The sequence below is a fragment of the Notothenia rossii genome (genome assembly GCF_949606895.1).
Source record: "Notothenia rossii genome assembly, chromosome: 4".
Taxonomy (NCBI): domain Eukaryota; kingdom Metazoa; phylum Chordata; class Actinopteri; order Perciformes; family Nototheniidae; genus Notothenia; species Notothenia rossii.
In genome coordinates, this window is record NC_136902.1 from 21,386,561 (window position 1) to 21,404,459 (window position 17,899).

At 42.7% G+C, this 17,899-nt stretch overlaps 2 protein-coding genes across 4 annotated transcripts in view; one reads left to right on the forward strand and one right to left on the reverse strand.

Annotated features, from left to right (window-relative positions):
* mipa (major intrinsic protein of lens fiber a) lies at positions 1-4,588 on the forward strand (the record flags this gene model as incomplete). The annotated part of the gene is made up of 4 exons (XM_079678101.1): positions 1-360; positions 658-822; positions 930-1,010; positions 1,099-4,588. 4 exons carry the CDS (start codon positions 1-3, stop codon positions 1,282-1,284), a joined length of 792 nt encoding a protein of 263 aa, XP_079534227.1. The 3' UTR covers positions 1,285-4,588.
* The window catches only part of stat6 (signal transducer and activator of transcription 6, interleukin-4 induced), a 26,183-nt gene continuing 12,633 nt past the window's right edge, over positions 4,350-17,899 (reverse strand). For all 3 annotated transcript variants that reach the window (XM_079678086.1, XM_079678085.1, XM_079678084.1), the window contains 19 exons: positions 10,963-11,108; positions 10,492-10,636; positions 10,020-10,100; positions 9,491-9,677; positions 9,240-9,340; positions 8,686-8,834; positions 8,377-8,493; positions 8,030-8,197; positions 7,780-7,867; positions 7,573-7,695; positions 7,246-7,338; positions 6,907-7,110; positions 6,730-6,824; positions 6,502-6,635; positions 6,129-6,278; positions 5,986-6,046; positions 5,815-5,901; positions 5,299-5,379; positions 4,350-5,200 (listed from right to left, as the gene is read on the reverse strand). In XM_079678086.1, the coding sequence (XP_079534212.1) occupies positions 5,140-5,200; positions 5,299-5,379; positions 5,815-5,901; positions 5,986-6,046; positions 6,129-6,278; positions 6,502-6,635; positions 6,730-6,824; positions 6,907-7,110; positions 7,246-7,338; positions 7,573-7,695; positions 7,780-7,867; positions 8,030-8,197; positions 8,377-8,493; positions 8,686-8,834; positions 9,240-9,340; positions 9,491-9,677; positions 10,020-10,100; positions 10,492-10,636; positions 10,963-11,096 (2,259 nt within the window). In that variant the 5' untranslated portion in view covers positions 11,097-11,108 and the 3' untranslated portion in view covers positions 4,350-5,139. The remainder of the gene's footprint in view (positions 5,201-5,298; positions 5,380-5,814; positions 5,902-5,985; positions 6,047-6,128; positions 6,279-6,501; positions 6,636-6,729; positions 6,825-6,906; positions 7,111-7,245; positions 7,339-7,572; positions 7,696-7,779; positions 7,868-8,029; positions 8,198-8,376; positions 8,494-8,685; positions 8,835-9,239; positions 9,341-9,490; positions 9,678-10,019; positions 10,101-10,491; positions 10,637-10,962; positions 11,109-17,899) is intronic.

Consider the following 17,899-nt stretch of genomic DNA (forward strand, 5'->3'; position numbering starts at 1 on the left):
ATGTGGGAGTTCAGGTCCATGTCATTCTGGCGCGCTGTATTTGCCGAGTTCTATGGCACCATGTTCTTCGTATTCTTTGGGCTGGGGGCAGCCCTCCGCTGGACCACGGGGCCCCTTAATGTTCTTCATGTTGCCTTTTGCTTTGGGCTGGCGGCTGCCACCCTCATCCAGTCCATCGGCCACATCAGTGGAGGACACATCAACCCAGCTGTTACCTTTGCCTACCTGATTGGCTCTCAGATGTCGCTGTTCCGCGCTTTCTTCTACATCGTGGCCCAGTGTCTCGGCGCACTGGCCGGTGCTGCCGTGCTCTACGGGGTCACCCCGACCAACATGAGGGGCAACCTGGCCCTCAACACGGTACGATCACCTGCCACTGTAACACCACATTAATTATAGGTTCTGACTCCTGTATTACAAATCTTTACAAACAAATGTTCACATACACTTAAATATTAAGATAATTAATTATTTATGACAATTTAAGTATTGCTTGTACACAGAACATATTTGCCAATTCTGCCTGAAAATGTAATACAAGGTCGACCAATCATAATGTGTATAAAATAATGTAATAGTATCTGATGGAACAAAGAACATAAGTATTTTTAATGTATGCACACATAAATGTTACCTTTTATTCCTCTGGTCTTTCAGCTGCAGCCAGGAATCAGCCTGGGCATGGCCACCACGATGGAGGTGTTCCTCACCCTGCAGCTTGTCGTGTGCGTCTTTTCTGTGACTGATGAGAGGCGCAATGGACGCCTGGGCTCTGCTGCCCTGGCCATCGGCTTCTCTGTGCTCCTGGGCCATCTTCTCGGGGTAAGCACCAACAGGGAGACTCACTGAGTTCATCCAAGAATGGGACTGTTGTATCCTTTCACACAAGAAGTCCTAACTCTAAACTACTCTTGCTGTCTTTCACTTAGATGTACTACACTGGAGCAGGAATGAACCCAGCAAGGTCCTTCGCCCCTGCTGTCATGGTCAGGAACTTTGTTAACCACTGGGTAAGATGATCTGTAAATCTTACACATATACACTTAATGTGACATCTACAAAAACATTAATACATGTTGTCTTTGCTGTTAATTGCAGGTGTACTGGGTTGGACCTATGATTGGAGCTGCCTTGGGTGCTCTGGTGTACGACTTCATCCTCTTCCCCCGTGTGCGCAACCTCTCCGAAAGGCTCGCTACACTGAAGGGCATCCGGCCCCCAGAGGCTGAGGGCCAGCAGGAGACCAGGGGGGATCCCATCGAGCTCAAGACACAGGCCCTATAAGCCTGGAGAAGAAGATTGGCTTTCTGACCTCCTCACCCCTCACCCCAATATCTGCACCCTCAGTTCCCGGTCCATCCTTAGCCCATTCAGCATTTCCACGCACTTACCTCCTCCCCGCCTTCACACATGCTCACACGCATCCCAAACACCTTTGTTATCCTTGTTCTGCATCCAGAACTGGACCTACTGAATTACAGTGAAGCAGAACCCGAAGCCCTGACAATCTCGCCTGATTTCACCTCCACCCACCCTTCCTCCTCTTCCTTTTCATCCTCCTCCTCCTCCTCCTCCTCCTCCTCCTCTTCCCCTTTGGACTGCAAGACAAAGATGGAGGGTTAGAAGAAGACTTGCCACTGAAGGAAGCACCCTGCGCCCTATGGTGTGGGGATCCAGTCTCTCCTGGCTGACCAGGTGGCTATAACTGCTCAGGACAGGGGCCTCTCTCGCTATTTTTCTTTCCCTTTCTTTCTCTTTTTGTTTTTTTTCACTATTTTGTAGTCTGCTAGGAGTGAAGCTACAGTAGAGCAGTGGACTTCTGCATGCTTTTCCATTTTGATCCGGTGTGATCTCTCCATTTTGTTTAATGAACTTTGGATAAATTACATGTACGTATTGTACTTTACCAGTATTTATTTGGCTTTTAGTTTTAGTTTTACGTGTGTGATTGTTTGAGACAGAAGGTGGGTGTGCATGCATATCTCTGTGCATGAGTATGTGTGTGTGCTTGTTTTAATTGATCATTTTAATTTTTCACTTTTCATTGCCAAATCCCTTTGTCTGTATCATGATTTTTTCTTTTAAGCATGACAACATATTTTAGGGGAAAATGCAGCCTTTTCCATTCTGATACTGCATCATTTCAACATGTTTAGAGAGATCCTCTTTTTATATCAGATACAAATAAATCATGCCTTTGAGTCAATTCTGAAAGCCACATTTATTCAGTTTGGAGATTGTGTTTCATCGAGTGAAGCATGCACACATATTTACATTAAAATGACCACAAAACATAACGCTACCTGGTCGTTTCTGAGCTCAGTCTTCAGCTAGGTTACATTACAAACACTGGTATAATTGCCACCAAATGTGTTACCCATTGCCTTATATTGGGAAATCTGCAGGTTTGTACTACTTTAGATAACTTTAAGAATATTTGTTTTGGGTTACATTTTTAAATGATTCTTTTCTGCTTTTAGAGCAGGGCTTATCACAGATTCATGTATAGGTGTGTGATAGTTGGTTTGCTTTTACTTTTGCGTGTCTGCCATGGAAAAACAATACAAGCAAATCTGACAAGCTGTCATGAGGAACACGCGTTTGTTCTAGTTGAATTGTGTTGTTTGACACAACTGGAGGGTCTTTGTTACATCAATTCGAGGTTAGAAATGAAAGATTGCATGAGGTGTGGTGGCTTGTTGCTGGTGTTGGCAAACACCTGGTGCCTTCTCTTTTCTACGCTCAGCTTGGTGGCTCTTACGGAGTGAGATCGTTTTATTGGACAAGCCCCTCTCTGATATCTGGGTGAAGAGAGAAGGTCACCGCAAGATGATGAAATCATTAGTGTGTTTTGTAGTGTGATAACTGTACTCCTTTATTTTCATACAATGGACTGAAGAGAACTGACTTGGAAGTTGAAGCTCTACATTGGCCTGGCATCCCCTCTCTCTTCCATCCCTCCTTCATTCACCCTACCTCCTCCCTTTATTTACAAGGCAGCCATCTTGTTCTGCTCTAATGAGGGGACATCTAACTGCTGGGATGGAGGGAAGGGGACAGGTCACTGAGATATGTTAGCATTTTGACACATTTCCCCAGAGCAGTATTTTAACCAGACATGTAAGCTGATTTGCTTTCTGCTTCCTCTACATAACCTTTTTTTTCAGTGTGATTTCCCTGGCAGTGGTTGATTAGAATTTACATTTTAGTGACATGTTAAAATTAGATTTATTGTTCTAATGGAAAAGCTTTGTGATGTACAGTGTAAAGTTTTCTTTCTTTTTTAAAATCATTTCATGATTGTTGAAACTGGATGGATAGGAAATATACAATGCTAGTAATGCAATGTCTCCTCTTTGGCTTATGGAAGTGATGCCGTTTATGTCATACACCAATATGCTTTCACTGAATGGACAGCCTTTTTGGTAGCAGGCACACCTTCCCGATCACAGTGCCATTGATTTATCATTTTTATATGTCAAAAAAATCAGAAAATTCTTATGTTTCCAATCATTTCTTTGTCTGTTTTTATTTAAGATTGACAATATTTTCTATGTGCTTTAAATAGATGATATATGAAGAAAATATAATCTTAGATGTAGGCAACAATCGTCATATTTGACATTTGTTGCTTCTGAGAACTTAACAAAGTAACACATTTTATTAACTCAAACATTTCCCAATAAGATAAGGCTATTTGTGTGATAGTACGGGGCAGTTAAAGTTAAGAATCAGCCTGAAACCACTTCTAGGACATATTCCTCTATCAGCAGGGCATCAATAAGTGCAACACAGCTGTGATATCAGTAACGTTTTGCTTAATGGAGATAACTGAGTTATTGCAAATATATTTCACAAGTTTCTTTATTGAGAAACACTGATACTTTATTGGTCACACAATTAAACATGTAAATAGATTATAGTAGTAGCTCCAAAACTATTCATCTAAAAGTAAATCTAAAGATAAAAGGGTTCTCCTCTGGAAAACAAACATGCAACACTGTACTTCAAACACATCATTATAGCAACACGTGCACAACATTGACTTTGAAATCCAAAAGTTGGTTTATGAGGAAGATGGATTTGACGTACATTCTGCTGCGGATAAAGGCTGCTAATATGAGAACACATTAGGATTTAAAGTTCCCACAAAGTAAAGAAACGGCTTCCTCTTTCAGACTAATATTGTTCTTCACCCTGCAATGCATCATATTAACTGCAATGCTAATCACTTTATTCTGTATCCCATGAGCAAACATGTGTTTACTCTCCAACACCAAGAAACATTCAAATGTCACATAAGACATAAAATAACATCTAATTCGAGAATTTGCATCGGAATAAAGGTCTGGACATACACTGGTCATTTATTTATGATTTGTATCACTCCAAAGACTGTAGACAGATACCAATCATTTGTTTGCACACAAGGTCATGCATTATTGGCTGATAGTGACGAAAATAGACATTATAGAGTATTTAAGAAGGCAGATATAATATAAACATCTCCCACCACCATCAACACTGCCACTTCTGCTATTTATAAGTGAATTGTAAGTGTCCATCAATGTTGTATAGTTTCACAGTGCATGGTTATGGAAAAGCTTATTGTCCCTTTAATGTAACTTATCTTTACTATATCATAAAACACGTTAGGCTTAATAACATTGTCTAAGTTAGGAAATCCTTACCATGCATACTGTAGGAGGGGTGTATAACATTATAGCATTCTTGAGCTGAGGCTTAGGAAGGGTTATATACAAGAGGGAAATACTTGCCTCATCATGGCTAAAAACACACATACTGATGTCCACTGATGCAATCAACAACATCCCAAAACCACCAATGTATAGGTGTACAAAAAGAAGAGCCAGCGGACAGCGACGATTCTTTCTGTTCCTTAGTTCTCCGTTTGACTTTGTCCATAAAAGGATTTCCTGCTGTCACGTAGCATCAGCTCAACAAGTTCTATTACAGAGATATCTCATACATTTTTACTCAAAGGTTGGATTTATCTGGAGGATGATAGGGAGGAAGAAAGTCAGAATGCCCTTTTTTTCATTTGAAGGTGAGACAGACGAGTTTGGCCCTGGTCTCTTCCTAATGTCTGCTTTGCACTCCAAAAACACTGGGAAATCCTCATTCCGGCAGATTCTCTAAAAGACTTTCGAAATCTATTTCCATATTGGCAGATGCCTGACTAGAAGACAGAAATACACACATTATGACCATTAAACACTGTAAAAGCAACATAGAAATAGATTGTATGCATAGACGGAAAAATTAAAACCTACTTACTCATTGAAGCCAGAGAACTCCCCACTAGGTCCACCTTCCATGTCTTGCTCCTGCTGGCCTAAAGGCTGCTGGAACTGATTCCTGAAAAAAATAGGTTAAAAAAAGTGCTTTTAACAATCAATAATAACTGTTATCATTAACAGTACGCTAACTATGGCCAATTGGAAAAGGTTCCTTCAGTCACTTAATCAAAGGACTAGTATTTGCAAAGTATTTTCTTTTCCATGAGACTTTATGGTAGATGGTGTTGCATAACTAATATGTAAGATAAGTACATAATGAGACAAATGACCAAAACACAAGCACAAGAACAAATTACATAAAGAAGCAAGTTTACCACCTACTCTTGCAACATAACATTCACAGACATCACTAAAATATTTAAATGGAAGACATCAACTCCTAAAACTCCTTAAAATGAAAATAATTTAAAACCAGGGAATATGAATGAGAGGAAGTTAGTCGGTAATATGTAAATACATTGAAAGAGAGAAAGAAAAGAGAAGTGCCACTTACACAGGGTAGATATTACTTGCTGGGCTTACAGCGATGGGAGTCATACTGGGAGTCAGGGGGATGGCTGAGCTGCCCTCTCTGCCCTCTCTGCACACACAAACAAGTGACCTTACAGCCATTTTACTCTAAGTGCATCAAATGATATGGTTAACTTATAAAATAGTCCCTTACGTGCCAACTCTAGTCTGGAGAGACACAGGGATGTAGCCCCCGGGGGGTGAGGCTCGAGGCTCTGTTAGCAGGAAAAAACAATCAGTTATACCTCTCACTTAAGCTGAAGAATAAACACCTGATGTGTGCATGAAGACCATTACCTGAGTAGAATCTTTTGAATACTTCATCTTTAGGAAATGCAGGATACAAGTATGTTATGTCGTTGATGTCCCGGATGCGGTCACCAAGGTTACGGATATCAAGATCTCTCTTGGTGAAGGGCTGGATGTTCTGGATTTTCTGTCCCCCATCTAGAAGAAATTAGGTCCAAATGTATGGTAAGAGTCTAAAATCAATGTCCGATCTGTTTTGATCCAGGATTTAGGAGAGTTCCGGAGGACCGACCACAAAATAAGGGAGGGTTTGAAAGAATCAAATACTAAAATAAAATATATAAAGGACATACTGTATGTATGCCAACACTTTATTTACAGTGTGCACCTTAGCATAATGACAGCCCAAACAGAAACTTACTCTCAGTAGCAGACACATATGCAATGGTGATGCCTCCGATCTCAGAGTCACTAAAGCGAAGCAAGAAGGTCCCGTTGGGCCTGTCTTTGAGAATCAGGTGTAGATGCTGCTTCCCAATGAAGCCAAATATGAGCCTAGTGGAACACACACTTGTAAATATTAACAGACTGTAGCAGGTTGATACTATCTAATATCTAAATATCTAAACAGCAAGGGAGGTGTCATCACCCTTCGCTCCAGTAGGTCTTTAGGTGCTTCTTGCTCAGGTCCATCACTCCTTCAAACCACTGCCAGAAGGTGAATGTTCGGCCCGGGAGCACCTCCTGTGAGATTGAAACTGCATCATGAGATGTCAGTGTGTGTGAGCCTGTATGTCTGTGCAAGAGGACATACACCTGCGTTTACCTTATTGAACTGGCCCCAGGAAACCAAAATGTTGCTGAAGTCTTCGGCAAAATCAGGCTTGTCAAATATCTTCTGGGCCAAGAAGTGCTGGTTGTAATGGTCCAGATTGTGGTTGGTCTGGACCTCAGAGGTGAATTTACTGTTGAGAGTGCTGTACATCATCCTCCAGGGCACGCGCTCCGGCACCATGAACGGCACTCTGTCCTGATGACAATAACAAAGAGGCTGACAAGGCGAGAACACTCATATTCATTTACATTGATGTCAGGGACTAAATAACCGAGAATAAAGTGAAGGGACATAAAAGCAATAAAAATAAATTACACATTTTACACTTACTGATTCGGAAAAAGCACAGTCCCATATGATGGTGGCCAGAGCGTTGTTGTCTTGACTACCATGGACAATGACTACCACCGGCAGTGAGATCATCTAAAATCAATGCCAGTTGTTAGTTTTATGACATTATTGTTGTCAGCTCATTGTATCACTGCTTTAATGTGTGTCTGCTGACAAATGACATGCCAGAAAATTGGATGCCAAATGTTAAATGGAATTTCAAACAGGAAAAAGCATGATTATCTAAAGGCCCAAATCCCATACTTTCGAAGAGAAACAGGACATATAGAACAGTTTAAAACCGACAGAACAATTGATATGTCAAACCTGTATCCTGTAGGGAGTCTCACAGCCTGTGATGGTGATCTCTGCCGAGAAAAGGAGAGCAAATTTCTCCTCTGTCACAGACTCCGATCCCCTTCTGTCGGCCCTCTTGATCTTCTTGATGGACTGTTGAAGCAAAATGAGGGTTTGAATTTCCTGACAAATAAACAATGATCTAATCTAGGCTGAGAAATTAGGATTGAATAATACCATGTTCCTGAAGGTGGCACACGTGCTCTTGCTGACTGCGTTGTGTTCCAGGATGGCTGTATTGTTGATCAGTTCCCCAACATTATCGCTGCAGGTAACAAAACAAAGAGTGTCAATGTCCATTCATTAATAGAACCCATTCTGAAATGATATTATATTATTATAAATCAAATATTTGTTAAAGATAGCAGAGGTATAGAAGATCTGTTTGCAGTGTGCAGTCTTCCATGTTGTGTACATTTTGACTCACCCGGGTACACTGCCCAGATTCCTGGCCTGCATTTCATTCATGATCTGCGCCTTCAGCACAACAGGCTTCCCAGAAGCAACTTTTTCCCCCAGCAAATATCGCACTGTTGTACAAAACTTTGACTGGGTCTTAATGACCTGAGGCGGCTGCTTTTCCACCATGAGAGAGCTGAAAGAGAAATCAGTTAAAGGAGTGAGGAAAAATGCTTCCTGTTTGGAAACAAGTGTTAAAAGTAGAGTAAAAAGCAAGGGAACATTTTAAGATAAGTAAATGTACTTTCTTCATAGTTCTCCAATGTAAAAGGAAATATAAATATATAAAAAAAGAAAGCCATGTGACTGAGCTACCTTTGGATCAGAACCTGCAGAAGTTTCCCCAGCCTCTCCTGGAGCTCTGGGATTGGTTCCCCTATCAGCATTAACTCCTGTCTCAGCTTCCCATTCACGCCAAGCAGCTGCTCACACCTAACAGATAAAAAGTTAAAAGATAGTCAGGGAGCAATAAAGAAAGAACAAACACAAAAACGTAAACTCATATGATTGTCACAACCTACAGTATTTCCCCCATGATGTGTTTCCCAAAGGATATGATGTTTTAAAGCGTAAAACCAAAAATTATCAAACTGGTTGGTATTTTCCCAGTGGGGTGAGCCTCACCAGGTCTGCAGAGGGTGGAGGTTCTCGTCAAAAGGATGTCCGATGGTTGCCTTGTGCTGTTCCCACTGCCATGCCTTCAGCCTGCTGATCAGTCGGGTCTGACATTGATCCAAACAGTCCACACACTCCTTCAGCAGCTGGAAACGCTTCTACAACAACCCACATCCAAACACATTACACTTTCGCACATGGGCAAACACATTGATTCATGCATACAAACACATCATGCATACAAACACAGACATAGTAAATACACCTATCCAAGACTGCATTTATGCATCAACTGTTACATTTATATTCTAATAAACGTATGAAACTGAACCTTTTAAAATCTCCAAATGTAAATTTGAAAACAAACACAAAGTAAATCTGCAAATATTATACTATACTGGTCAGAATATACACACATTTGACACCTCAGTATAATCAGTATTCTTTCATAAAATAGACAAAAGACATCAATGAATCTATTTTAGAAAGATAAGTAGCCTCAGACTGAAATAATAATCAAGCAATATCCCTAAGAAAAAGTCTGAAGCCATTTCCAAACTCACCGTGGCCAGTGCTTTCACGTTGTACTCCAGCTGTTGGATGTGATTCTGGAGTTTCTGGATTTCTGAATTCTTGGGATCCATTCCATTCTGTTGGATCGGCCCTTTGCAAACAATCAATAACATCATATGTTGAGTCCAAACAAACAGAAATTAAAAAGCAGACAAACAAATAAATGCAACCATGCATTACGCGAAGATGAAGAAGGGCGTTACTAAAGAGAATCTCTGTGTTCAGTGTTTGTGTCTCTCACCTTGTAAACCTTCAAAGTTCTGCCTTTCCCAGTTGAGCTCTTCTTGCAGCTGGTGCATCTTCTGCCGAATGTCCTGGACCTCCAGCACCTTTAGAACCAGGCAGTCTACATCCTGCATGCTGGGAAACGATTTCTCTCTATTCTGGTGCTGTTGGTACTGTGGAGTACTGCTGGGCGTCTGAGGAAGCTAGAAACATAGAAGTGCACTTAATACACATACAGTATTGTTTGTGGGATCAGAACGATTTAACAAAATGATGCTTCCAATAGTTATATTAAATTAAAAGTGGAATTGATTTCAAAAACAGATTAATCGTTATTTTCACGAATCTCAGAACAGAACAATAAACACTAAAGAGACATTTCCAACTGGTGACTGTTACTTGCATACTAAAATGCACACATTTCCCTTGAAAATGTCTTGAAAGAAGGCTGTAAAATAGTTTGTAGTAGTTTGCCTTTCACACACTAAGAAGAGGGCTGTAGTTAAACTAAACACAGAGCGTATTTCTTATTTGAAAGATCTTACCGTGCCGAGCAGAGCCCTCTCCTTTGTCAGGATTTCTTTGACCATTACTGCAAATTGTAGAGGCTGCTGATTAAGCATGGTCTGTAAAGCAAGCATATTACAAATCCTTAAAAACAATCCAAAATACCACTGTGTGGGTACTAGTATTCAGGTAATGTCACTGACAAAACCTTTTTTCCCCCTTAGCTATCTTGTCAGTATAGTGTGCAGTACGTGGGTTTTTATGTTTACAAGAACTATTTAAAGAATGTTGTGGGCATCTGTAACGATTTCTACCCAACAAACACAGTATTCCCCTACATATGACACCATCTTTGTGGTTTCAGCCATATGAGCGACACAAATCTGCTGCAACCACTGGCATCTACTCAGAATTAGACATGTGAAGAATGTAGACCACAACTGCATTCAATCTAGATTGCAAACAGCATGGAGACTAACACTGTGTTATTGAGGGTTTCTGTTCCCCTACCATGTTCCTGCTGATCTGCATCAACTTCAATCTGTCCACCACGTTGGCATTCTGCTGCGAAATGGATTGCAGCATGCTGATGGTCTGGTCCAATAGAGTCTGAGCCTGGCTCTCCAGCTCCACCTGTTCCAGTGCAAAGTCGTCCCTGGGAGAAGAACACACACACACACACACACACACACACACACACACACACACACACACACACACACACACACACACACACACACACACACACACACACACACACACACACACACACACACACACACACACACACACACACACACACACACACACACACACACACACACACACACACACACACAAATGCATATAGATCCACACAAACCACAAACACAAGGCCACAGACTAAGAAAGAAACATTAAGCATACGCATGAATATTGTGTACATCTGCAAGCATGTTCATGTTACTTTATAAAGTGTGTGCACATGTGTTTGTGTCATACCATCTTTGGCTCTCAATCCATTCAGCTAAAAAATGTCTGACTTCAATGGGAAAGGCGGTTGGGGGATAGAGGTTGTTGACCGTGTCATCAGACAGGCGTTGGATCATCTGGGACATGTGTATCCACTGGGCCATGATCAAGCAGGGCTACACAGGTCAAAGTAGAGTACATTATGTATAACTTTTCAGTGTAAACAAACAGGATGTGTTTTGATAAAACTCACCACACTGGCATCAACAGATAAGGCAGGCGTGATTCTATGTTTTTCTTATTATCAACAAATCCCATGAAAACTGTATGCTTTCCTACTTTCCTACCCTTTTGCAACAATACCAAGCAAATGTATTCCTCCCGAAGATGTGAATCTTTAAAGACTGCTAACAATTTAAAAGTTAATGTTTTATTTCAATATTCTCCCGATGTGCAAGGTTTCAAAAAACAAAAAGGACAAGTAGAGTATTTCCATTTCATGAAATGAAGCAGCCAATTAAAAAGTATTGCATTAAAATAGGTCACTTCAAGCTGGAACAAGCTGATACGCTGTGATACGTTCAAACAATGTTGAATAAAATATATTTTTTACACCACTAGCATGGCCAATGTGGGATTCAAACTACAGTTCCCATGATAACGGTTTGAGAAACACCCTAGCTCATTTATCTGTTTAAAACGTTTTGGGAGATCAATTAAGTTATTTGCCAGAGAGTATTACTCTTCGTCAGGATTCACAGAAAACATTGGTTTTAGTCTTTGCAAAGGGATTTTTGTCAGTAAAATAAATGTAGTTCAAAACCACTGCATGTACAGTAGATCAAACAAAGGTTTGTAAAACACCATAGCTTTGAGGAGACAGAGATAGATGCCTTTAGTATGTTGTTGGCAACAAGCACATATACAGTATGCCCTGTGAGCCTTATCGGCTTCCAACATGGGGGGAGAACCACACACTGTTCAAACTCAAACCATCTGAAAGCTTGATATCTGTCTGCAGTCTGAGTTTTGTGTTTTGTCATGTGTATGCTGAAAATGACTTTCTGTTTATTTGGTGATCTCTGTTATGTCTAAAGTATCTTTAATTTAGCCAGAAAGAGAACATCCGGCCAAATAGGGCCAGGGGCGTACAAAGTCATTGTTCAGTATGTCATAAAGTAAGTCTCGTTAAATATCAAAGTATGTTGTTAAAAGCTATAGCAGTGTAAGTCATAAAATGTAATCTTAAAAAGTTAATATGTCATTATGTACAGTATGGGGGTTAAGTATCTTGCCTATGGACAACATAGAATAAAGGGAACAGGGCTCAAAGCATTTACCATCCAAATGCTGTACGGCCATCTCACTACTGAAACATTTCATAAAAGGTCATACTATAATAGTTTATTAAAATAAATGTACAGTAAAATAAAATAGAAGTACATAATTAATCAAATAATAAAAACATGTTATGCCTTAAAAATATTTTTTAAAGTAATTGTATGGTTGATCATAAAGAAATGCCATAGAAATATCACAGTAATTTATCATAAAGTGATAAACTGAGCTCAGGATTCAGAGTGGTCGTCCAACAATGGTAAATCCATCCATCCATCTTCTCCCGCTTATCCGTGTTCGGGTCGCGGAGGTAGCAGTTCCAGTAGAGAGCCCCAAACTTTCCTATCCCTGGCCACATCAACCAGCTCTGACTGGGGGATTCCAAGGCGCTCCCTGGCCAGTGAAGAGATATAATCCCTCCACCTGGTCCTAGGTCTAGCCCTCGGCCTCTTCCCAGCTGGACGTGCCTAGAACACCTCCCTAGGGAGGCGCCCAGGTGGCATCCTTACTAGGTGCCCGAACCACCTCAACTGGCTCCTTTTGACGCAAAGGAGGAGCGGTTCAACTCCGAGTCCCTCCTGGATGACTGAACTTCTCACCTTATCCTTAAGGGAGACACCAGCCACCCTGCGGAGAAAACCCATCTCGGCCGCCTGTATCCATGATCTCGTTCTTTCGGTCATGACCCATCCTTCATGACCATAGGTGAGGGTAGGAACGAAAATGGCGCGGTAGACAGAGAGCTTTGCCTTCTGGCTCAGCTCTCTTTTCATCACAACGGTGCGGTAAAGCGACTGCAGTACCGCTCCCGCTGCTCCGATTCTCCGGCCCATCTCTTGCTCCATTGTTCCCTCACTCGAGAACAAGACCCCGAGATACTTGAACTCCTTCACTTGCGGTAAGGACTCATTCCCCACTTGGAGTGGACAGTCCATCGGTTTCCTGCCGAGAACCTAGGCCTCAGATTTGGAGGTGCTGATCCTCATCCCAGCCGCTTCACACTCGGTTGCGAACCGATCCAGTGAGTGCTGAAGGTTGCAGACCGATGAAGCCATTAGAACCACATCATCTGCAAAAAGCAGTGGTGCAATCCTTAGTCCACCGAACTGCAGTTCCCCTCCCCCACGACTACGCCTCGAAATCCCGTCATGAATATTACAAACAGGATTGGTGACAAAGCGCAGCCCTGGCGGAGGCCAACCCTCACCGGAAATGGGTCCGACTTACTGCCGAGGACCCGGACACAGCTCACGCTTTGGGAGTACAGAGATTGGATGGCCCTGAGTAGAGACCCCCTCACCCCATACTCCTGGAGCACCTCCCACAGTAACTCCCTGGGAACCCGGTCATACGCCTTCTCCAAATCTACAAAACACATGTAGAGCGGATACGCGTACTCCCAGGCCCCCTCCAGGATCCTTGAGAGAGTAAAAAGCTGATCCGTCTTTCCAGGACGGAATCCGCATTGTTCCTCCTCAATCTGAGGCTCGACAATCGGCCTGACCCTCCTTTCAAGTACCTTTGAGTAAACTTTCCCGGGAAGGCTGAGTAGTGTGATGCTTCTATAATTGGCAAACACCCTCTGACCCCCCTTTTTGAAAAGGGGAACCACCACCCCGGTCTGCCACTCCTTCGGTACTGTTTCCGACTTCCACGCAACGTTGATGGGACGTGTCAACCATGACAGTCCCTCAAGACCCAGAGCTTTCAGCATTTCTGGGAAGATCTCATCCACCCCTGGGGCTTTGCCACTGTGGAGTTGTTTGACAACCTCACTGACCTCCTCCCGGGAGATTGGTGTTGATCCCCCGACCCCCGTCATACTCCAGCTCTGCCTCTACCATAGAGGGCAGAGTTGTCGGGTTCAGGAGTTCCTCAAAGTGTTCCTTCCAACGCCCTAACATTCCATCAGTTGAGGTCAACAGCGTCCCATCATTACTGTACATAGCGTGGATGGTTCCCTGCTTCCCCCTCCTGAGGTGTCAGACAGCACAATTGTTCAAGGTTCAAGGTTCTTTATTTAGTCATACGAACATAGCTACAGTGTAGTTATGCCGATGAAAATCTTGTGTCACAGGCTTCTCCAACAGAGCAACACAAAACACAGATAAACAGAAAAAATATAGTGTAAGTAAATAGTAATACAAAAAGAAAAATAGTTTTAAAAAAGTGAAATAGTGCAATAAGAGTATATGCAAGTTATTGAAATGGGATATAGGTAAATAGATAAATAATTTTAAAATAATTTGTAAGTAGCAGCCAGATGAATATTAGGGATGTTGTTTCAACTGTTCAGGTGTTTAACAGTCTTATTGCCTGTGGGATGAAACTGTCTCTGAATCTGGTGGTTTTAGTCCGGATGCTGCGGTATCGCCTGCCAGACGGCAGCAGACAGAACAGTTTGTGGCTGAAGTGATGGAGGTCTTTTATAATCCGGAGGGATTTCTTCCTGAGTCGCTGGGAGTAAAGGTCCCCCATGGATGGCAGCTCCGTCCTGGCGATGTTCTGTGCAGTTTTCACCACCCTCTGTAAAGCCTTACAATTGAGGTTGGTGCAGCTGCCGTACCAGGCCGTGATGCAGCCCGTTAGGATACTCTCTATGGTGCACCTGTAGAAATTGCAGAGTATCCTGGAGTCCATGTTGAATCTCCTCAGCCTGCGGAGGAAGAAGAGCCGCTGTCGAGCTTTTTTGGTGGTGGTGGTGGTGTGAAGAGTCCATCTCAGGTCCTCAGTGATGTGGACACAGAGGAACCTGAAGCTGCTGACTCTCTCCACCGTAGTCCCATTGATGGCGATGGGGGCGTGTCCCTCTCTCTGCTGCTTCCTGTATCAATCAGCTCCTTGGTTTTGCTGACGTTGAGATGGAGGTTGGAGGTTATCCTGGCACCAAGATGTCAGGTCTCGTCGCCGTCGGTGATTTGGCCGATGACGGTTGTGTCGTCAGCAAACTTCACGATGGTGTTGGAGCTGTGTGTGCACTGGCCACGCAGTCTTGTGTGAATAGGGAGTAGAGGAGAGGGCTGAGAATGCAGCCTTGAGGGGCTCCGGTGTTGAGGATCAGGGTGGAGGATGTGATGTTTCCCACCCGCACTGCCTGGGGTCTGCCCGTCAGGAAGTTCAGGATCCAGTCACAGAGGGTGCTGTTGAGCCCGAGGTCTCTGAGCTTGATGACCAGCTTGGAGGGCATAATGGTGTTGAAGGCTGAACTGTAATCAATGAACAGCATTCTCACATATGTGTTCCTCTGGTCAAGGTGTGAGAGGGCAGTGTGGATGGTGAGGGCTATGGAGGAGCTGTTTGCTCTGTAGGCAAACTGCAGGGAGTCCAGAGATTCAGGGAGGGAGGAGGTGATGAAGGTTTTGATTAACCGCTCAAAGCGCTTCATTATGATGGAGGTGAGTGCTACTGGGCGGTAGTTGTTGAGGCTGGTGATTTTTGTCTTTTTGGGGACAGGAACGATAATGGAGTGTTTAAAACATGTGGGGACTACAGACTGCAGCAGGGACCTGATGAAGATGTCTGTGAACACCTCTGCCATCTGAACTGCACACGCCCTGAGAACACGGCCAGGGATGCCATCAGGTCCAGGAGCCTTGTGTGGGTTAACCCTTTTAAAGGATTTGCACACATCTGCCCTGTTTAAAACAAAAGGGAAGGGCTCATGATCCTTCTGTGCCTCCACAGCCTGGCTGCTCTCAAATCGTGCAAAAAAACAGTTCAGCTCATCTGGGAGAGAAACGCATGCAGACACTCCCACAGCACCCCCCGCTGCTCCTTTGTAGTCTGTCATTGTTCTTAGTCCCGCCCACATGTTCCAGGTGTTACAGCCTTTGAAGTCAGATTCCACCTTGTCTTTGTATTGTCTCTCAACCCAGTCTCACGGCATTTCGTGTTATAGTCACAAAATTAATTGAATCTACTGTATTGATTCGTGTTCACCAACACGATTTTAGCATTTTTTTCGTGTCACACAGAACGATTTTAAAAGCAATGTATTTCTATTGGTAGTATGTTTCGTGCCTGCACCACGTCTTTCTGTCCAGTCGGGTCTTGGAAGACCGGAAGCTGTGTTGTTCATAAAAACATTTTCTTACTCAATATCTTACCCTAAGCCTAACCCTAACCCTTTTATTTTAAATAGTATAATGTCGGTGTTTTTTTGCCGTCCGCTAGGAAAAAAAATGGGGCCCGGAGCCTCAGAAAACTGAAATCTGTATTTTTAAAATATTTCTTTCCTTCTAATTTGTTATTATTTGGTGCAGGCACGAAACATACTACCAATATAAATACATTGCTTCTAAAATCGTTCTGTGTCAGAATACTGAAATCTGTATTTTTTTTAATCTCTTTTTCCTTCTAATTTGTTATTATTTACATAACTTTTAAAATTGTTCTGTGTGACACGAAAAAAATGGGGAAATCATGTTGGTGAACACGAATCAATTGATTAATTTTGTGACTATAACACGAAATGCCGTGAGACTGTGTTGTATCTCTTTGCACTGCTGATAGCTCTCCGGAGTTCATACCTAGAATTCCTGTAATCGTCCAAATCTCCAGTTTTGTGCGCGATAGTGCTCACTTTCAGCTTGCCACGCACCTCACCGTTTATCCAGGGCTTTTGATCAGGGAATGTTCGTACTGAAACCTTCGGTACCACGTCATCAATGCACTTCCCAATGTAGCAGATGACCGTGTCCGTGTGTGTGTGTGTTGAAGTTGTTGTCCTCAAACACACTCCAATCCGTAAATGCAAAGCAATCCTGCAGTGCTGAATCTGATTCCTCACTCCATCGCTGTACTGTCCTTGTTATCGGTCTGTCCAGTTTAGGTTTCTGCCTGTAAGCAAGCAGCAGCAGCAGCAGCAGCAGTGAGATGTGGTCGGATTTGCCGAAGGGAGGGCGAAGGAGAGCCTTATATCCATGTTGAAAAGGCGAATAAACATGGTCCAGTATGTTTCCCCCGCGCGTGTCATACCCTGGTGTGTTTTCCTTCCCTGTTAATCACCTGCCTGGCCTCAATGAGCCTCCGCTGTCCCTAATCATTACTCCTTTCCTGTGTATTTAGTCTTTGCTGTTGCCTTGGTCAGTGCCAGTTCGTCTTGCCTGTCTAGCACGAAGTGCTCCAAGATACTCTCCTAAAGTAAGCTATAGTTTTAGCTGTTTTTTTTGTTGCTGCATTACTATTTTTCCATCAACTCAGTTGGTTGTTTTTCGTTGCTTCCAGTCTGTCATTTTTTTAATCTTTGCCTGTATTATTTTGCCTTTTGGATTAAACGCTTGACTAAAACCTTTTTTGCCTGTTTGTGGTCTTGAATCCTATTTTTTGCTCATGCCCGTACTTGTGTTTGATAGCGCGTTGGGCAGCTGATGCGTTGAAATTATCTCGGCAGAACTTTCTTTGGTAAGTGTCCTTGAAAGATATTGAACCCCTAATTTATTCTGATGCAGCATTCCAACTAATCTGTTATTCGACGCACAAAATTCTTTATTATTCCGCCGGGTTATTTTGCGCCTCTTCTTCTCCCACATTCCACATCGCAGAAACTCCGTTCAAACATCAAAACGTTCAGCTCGGTCGGGAATTGATGGTTATTACTTTTCTCATTCATAACTTTCATAATTCCAGA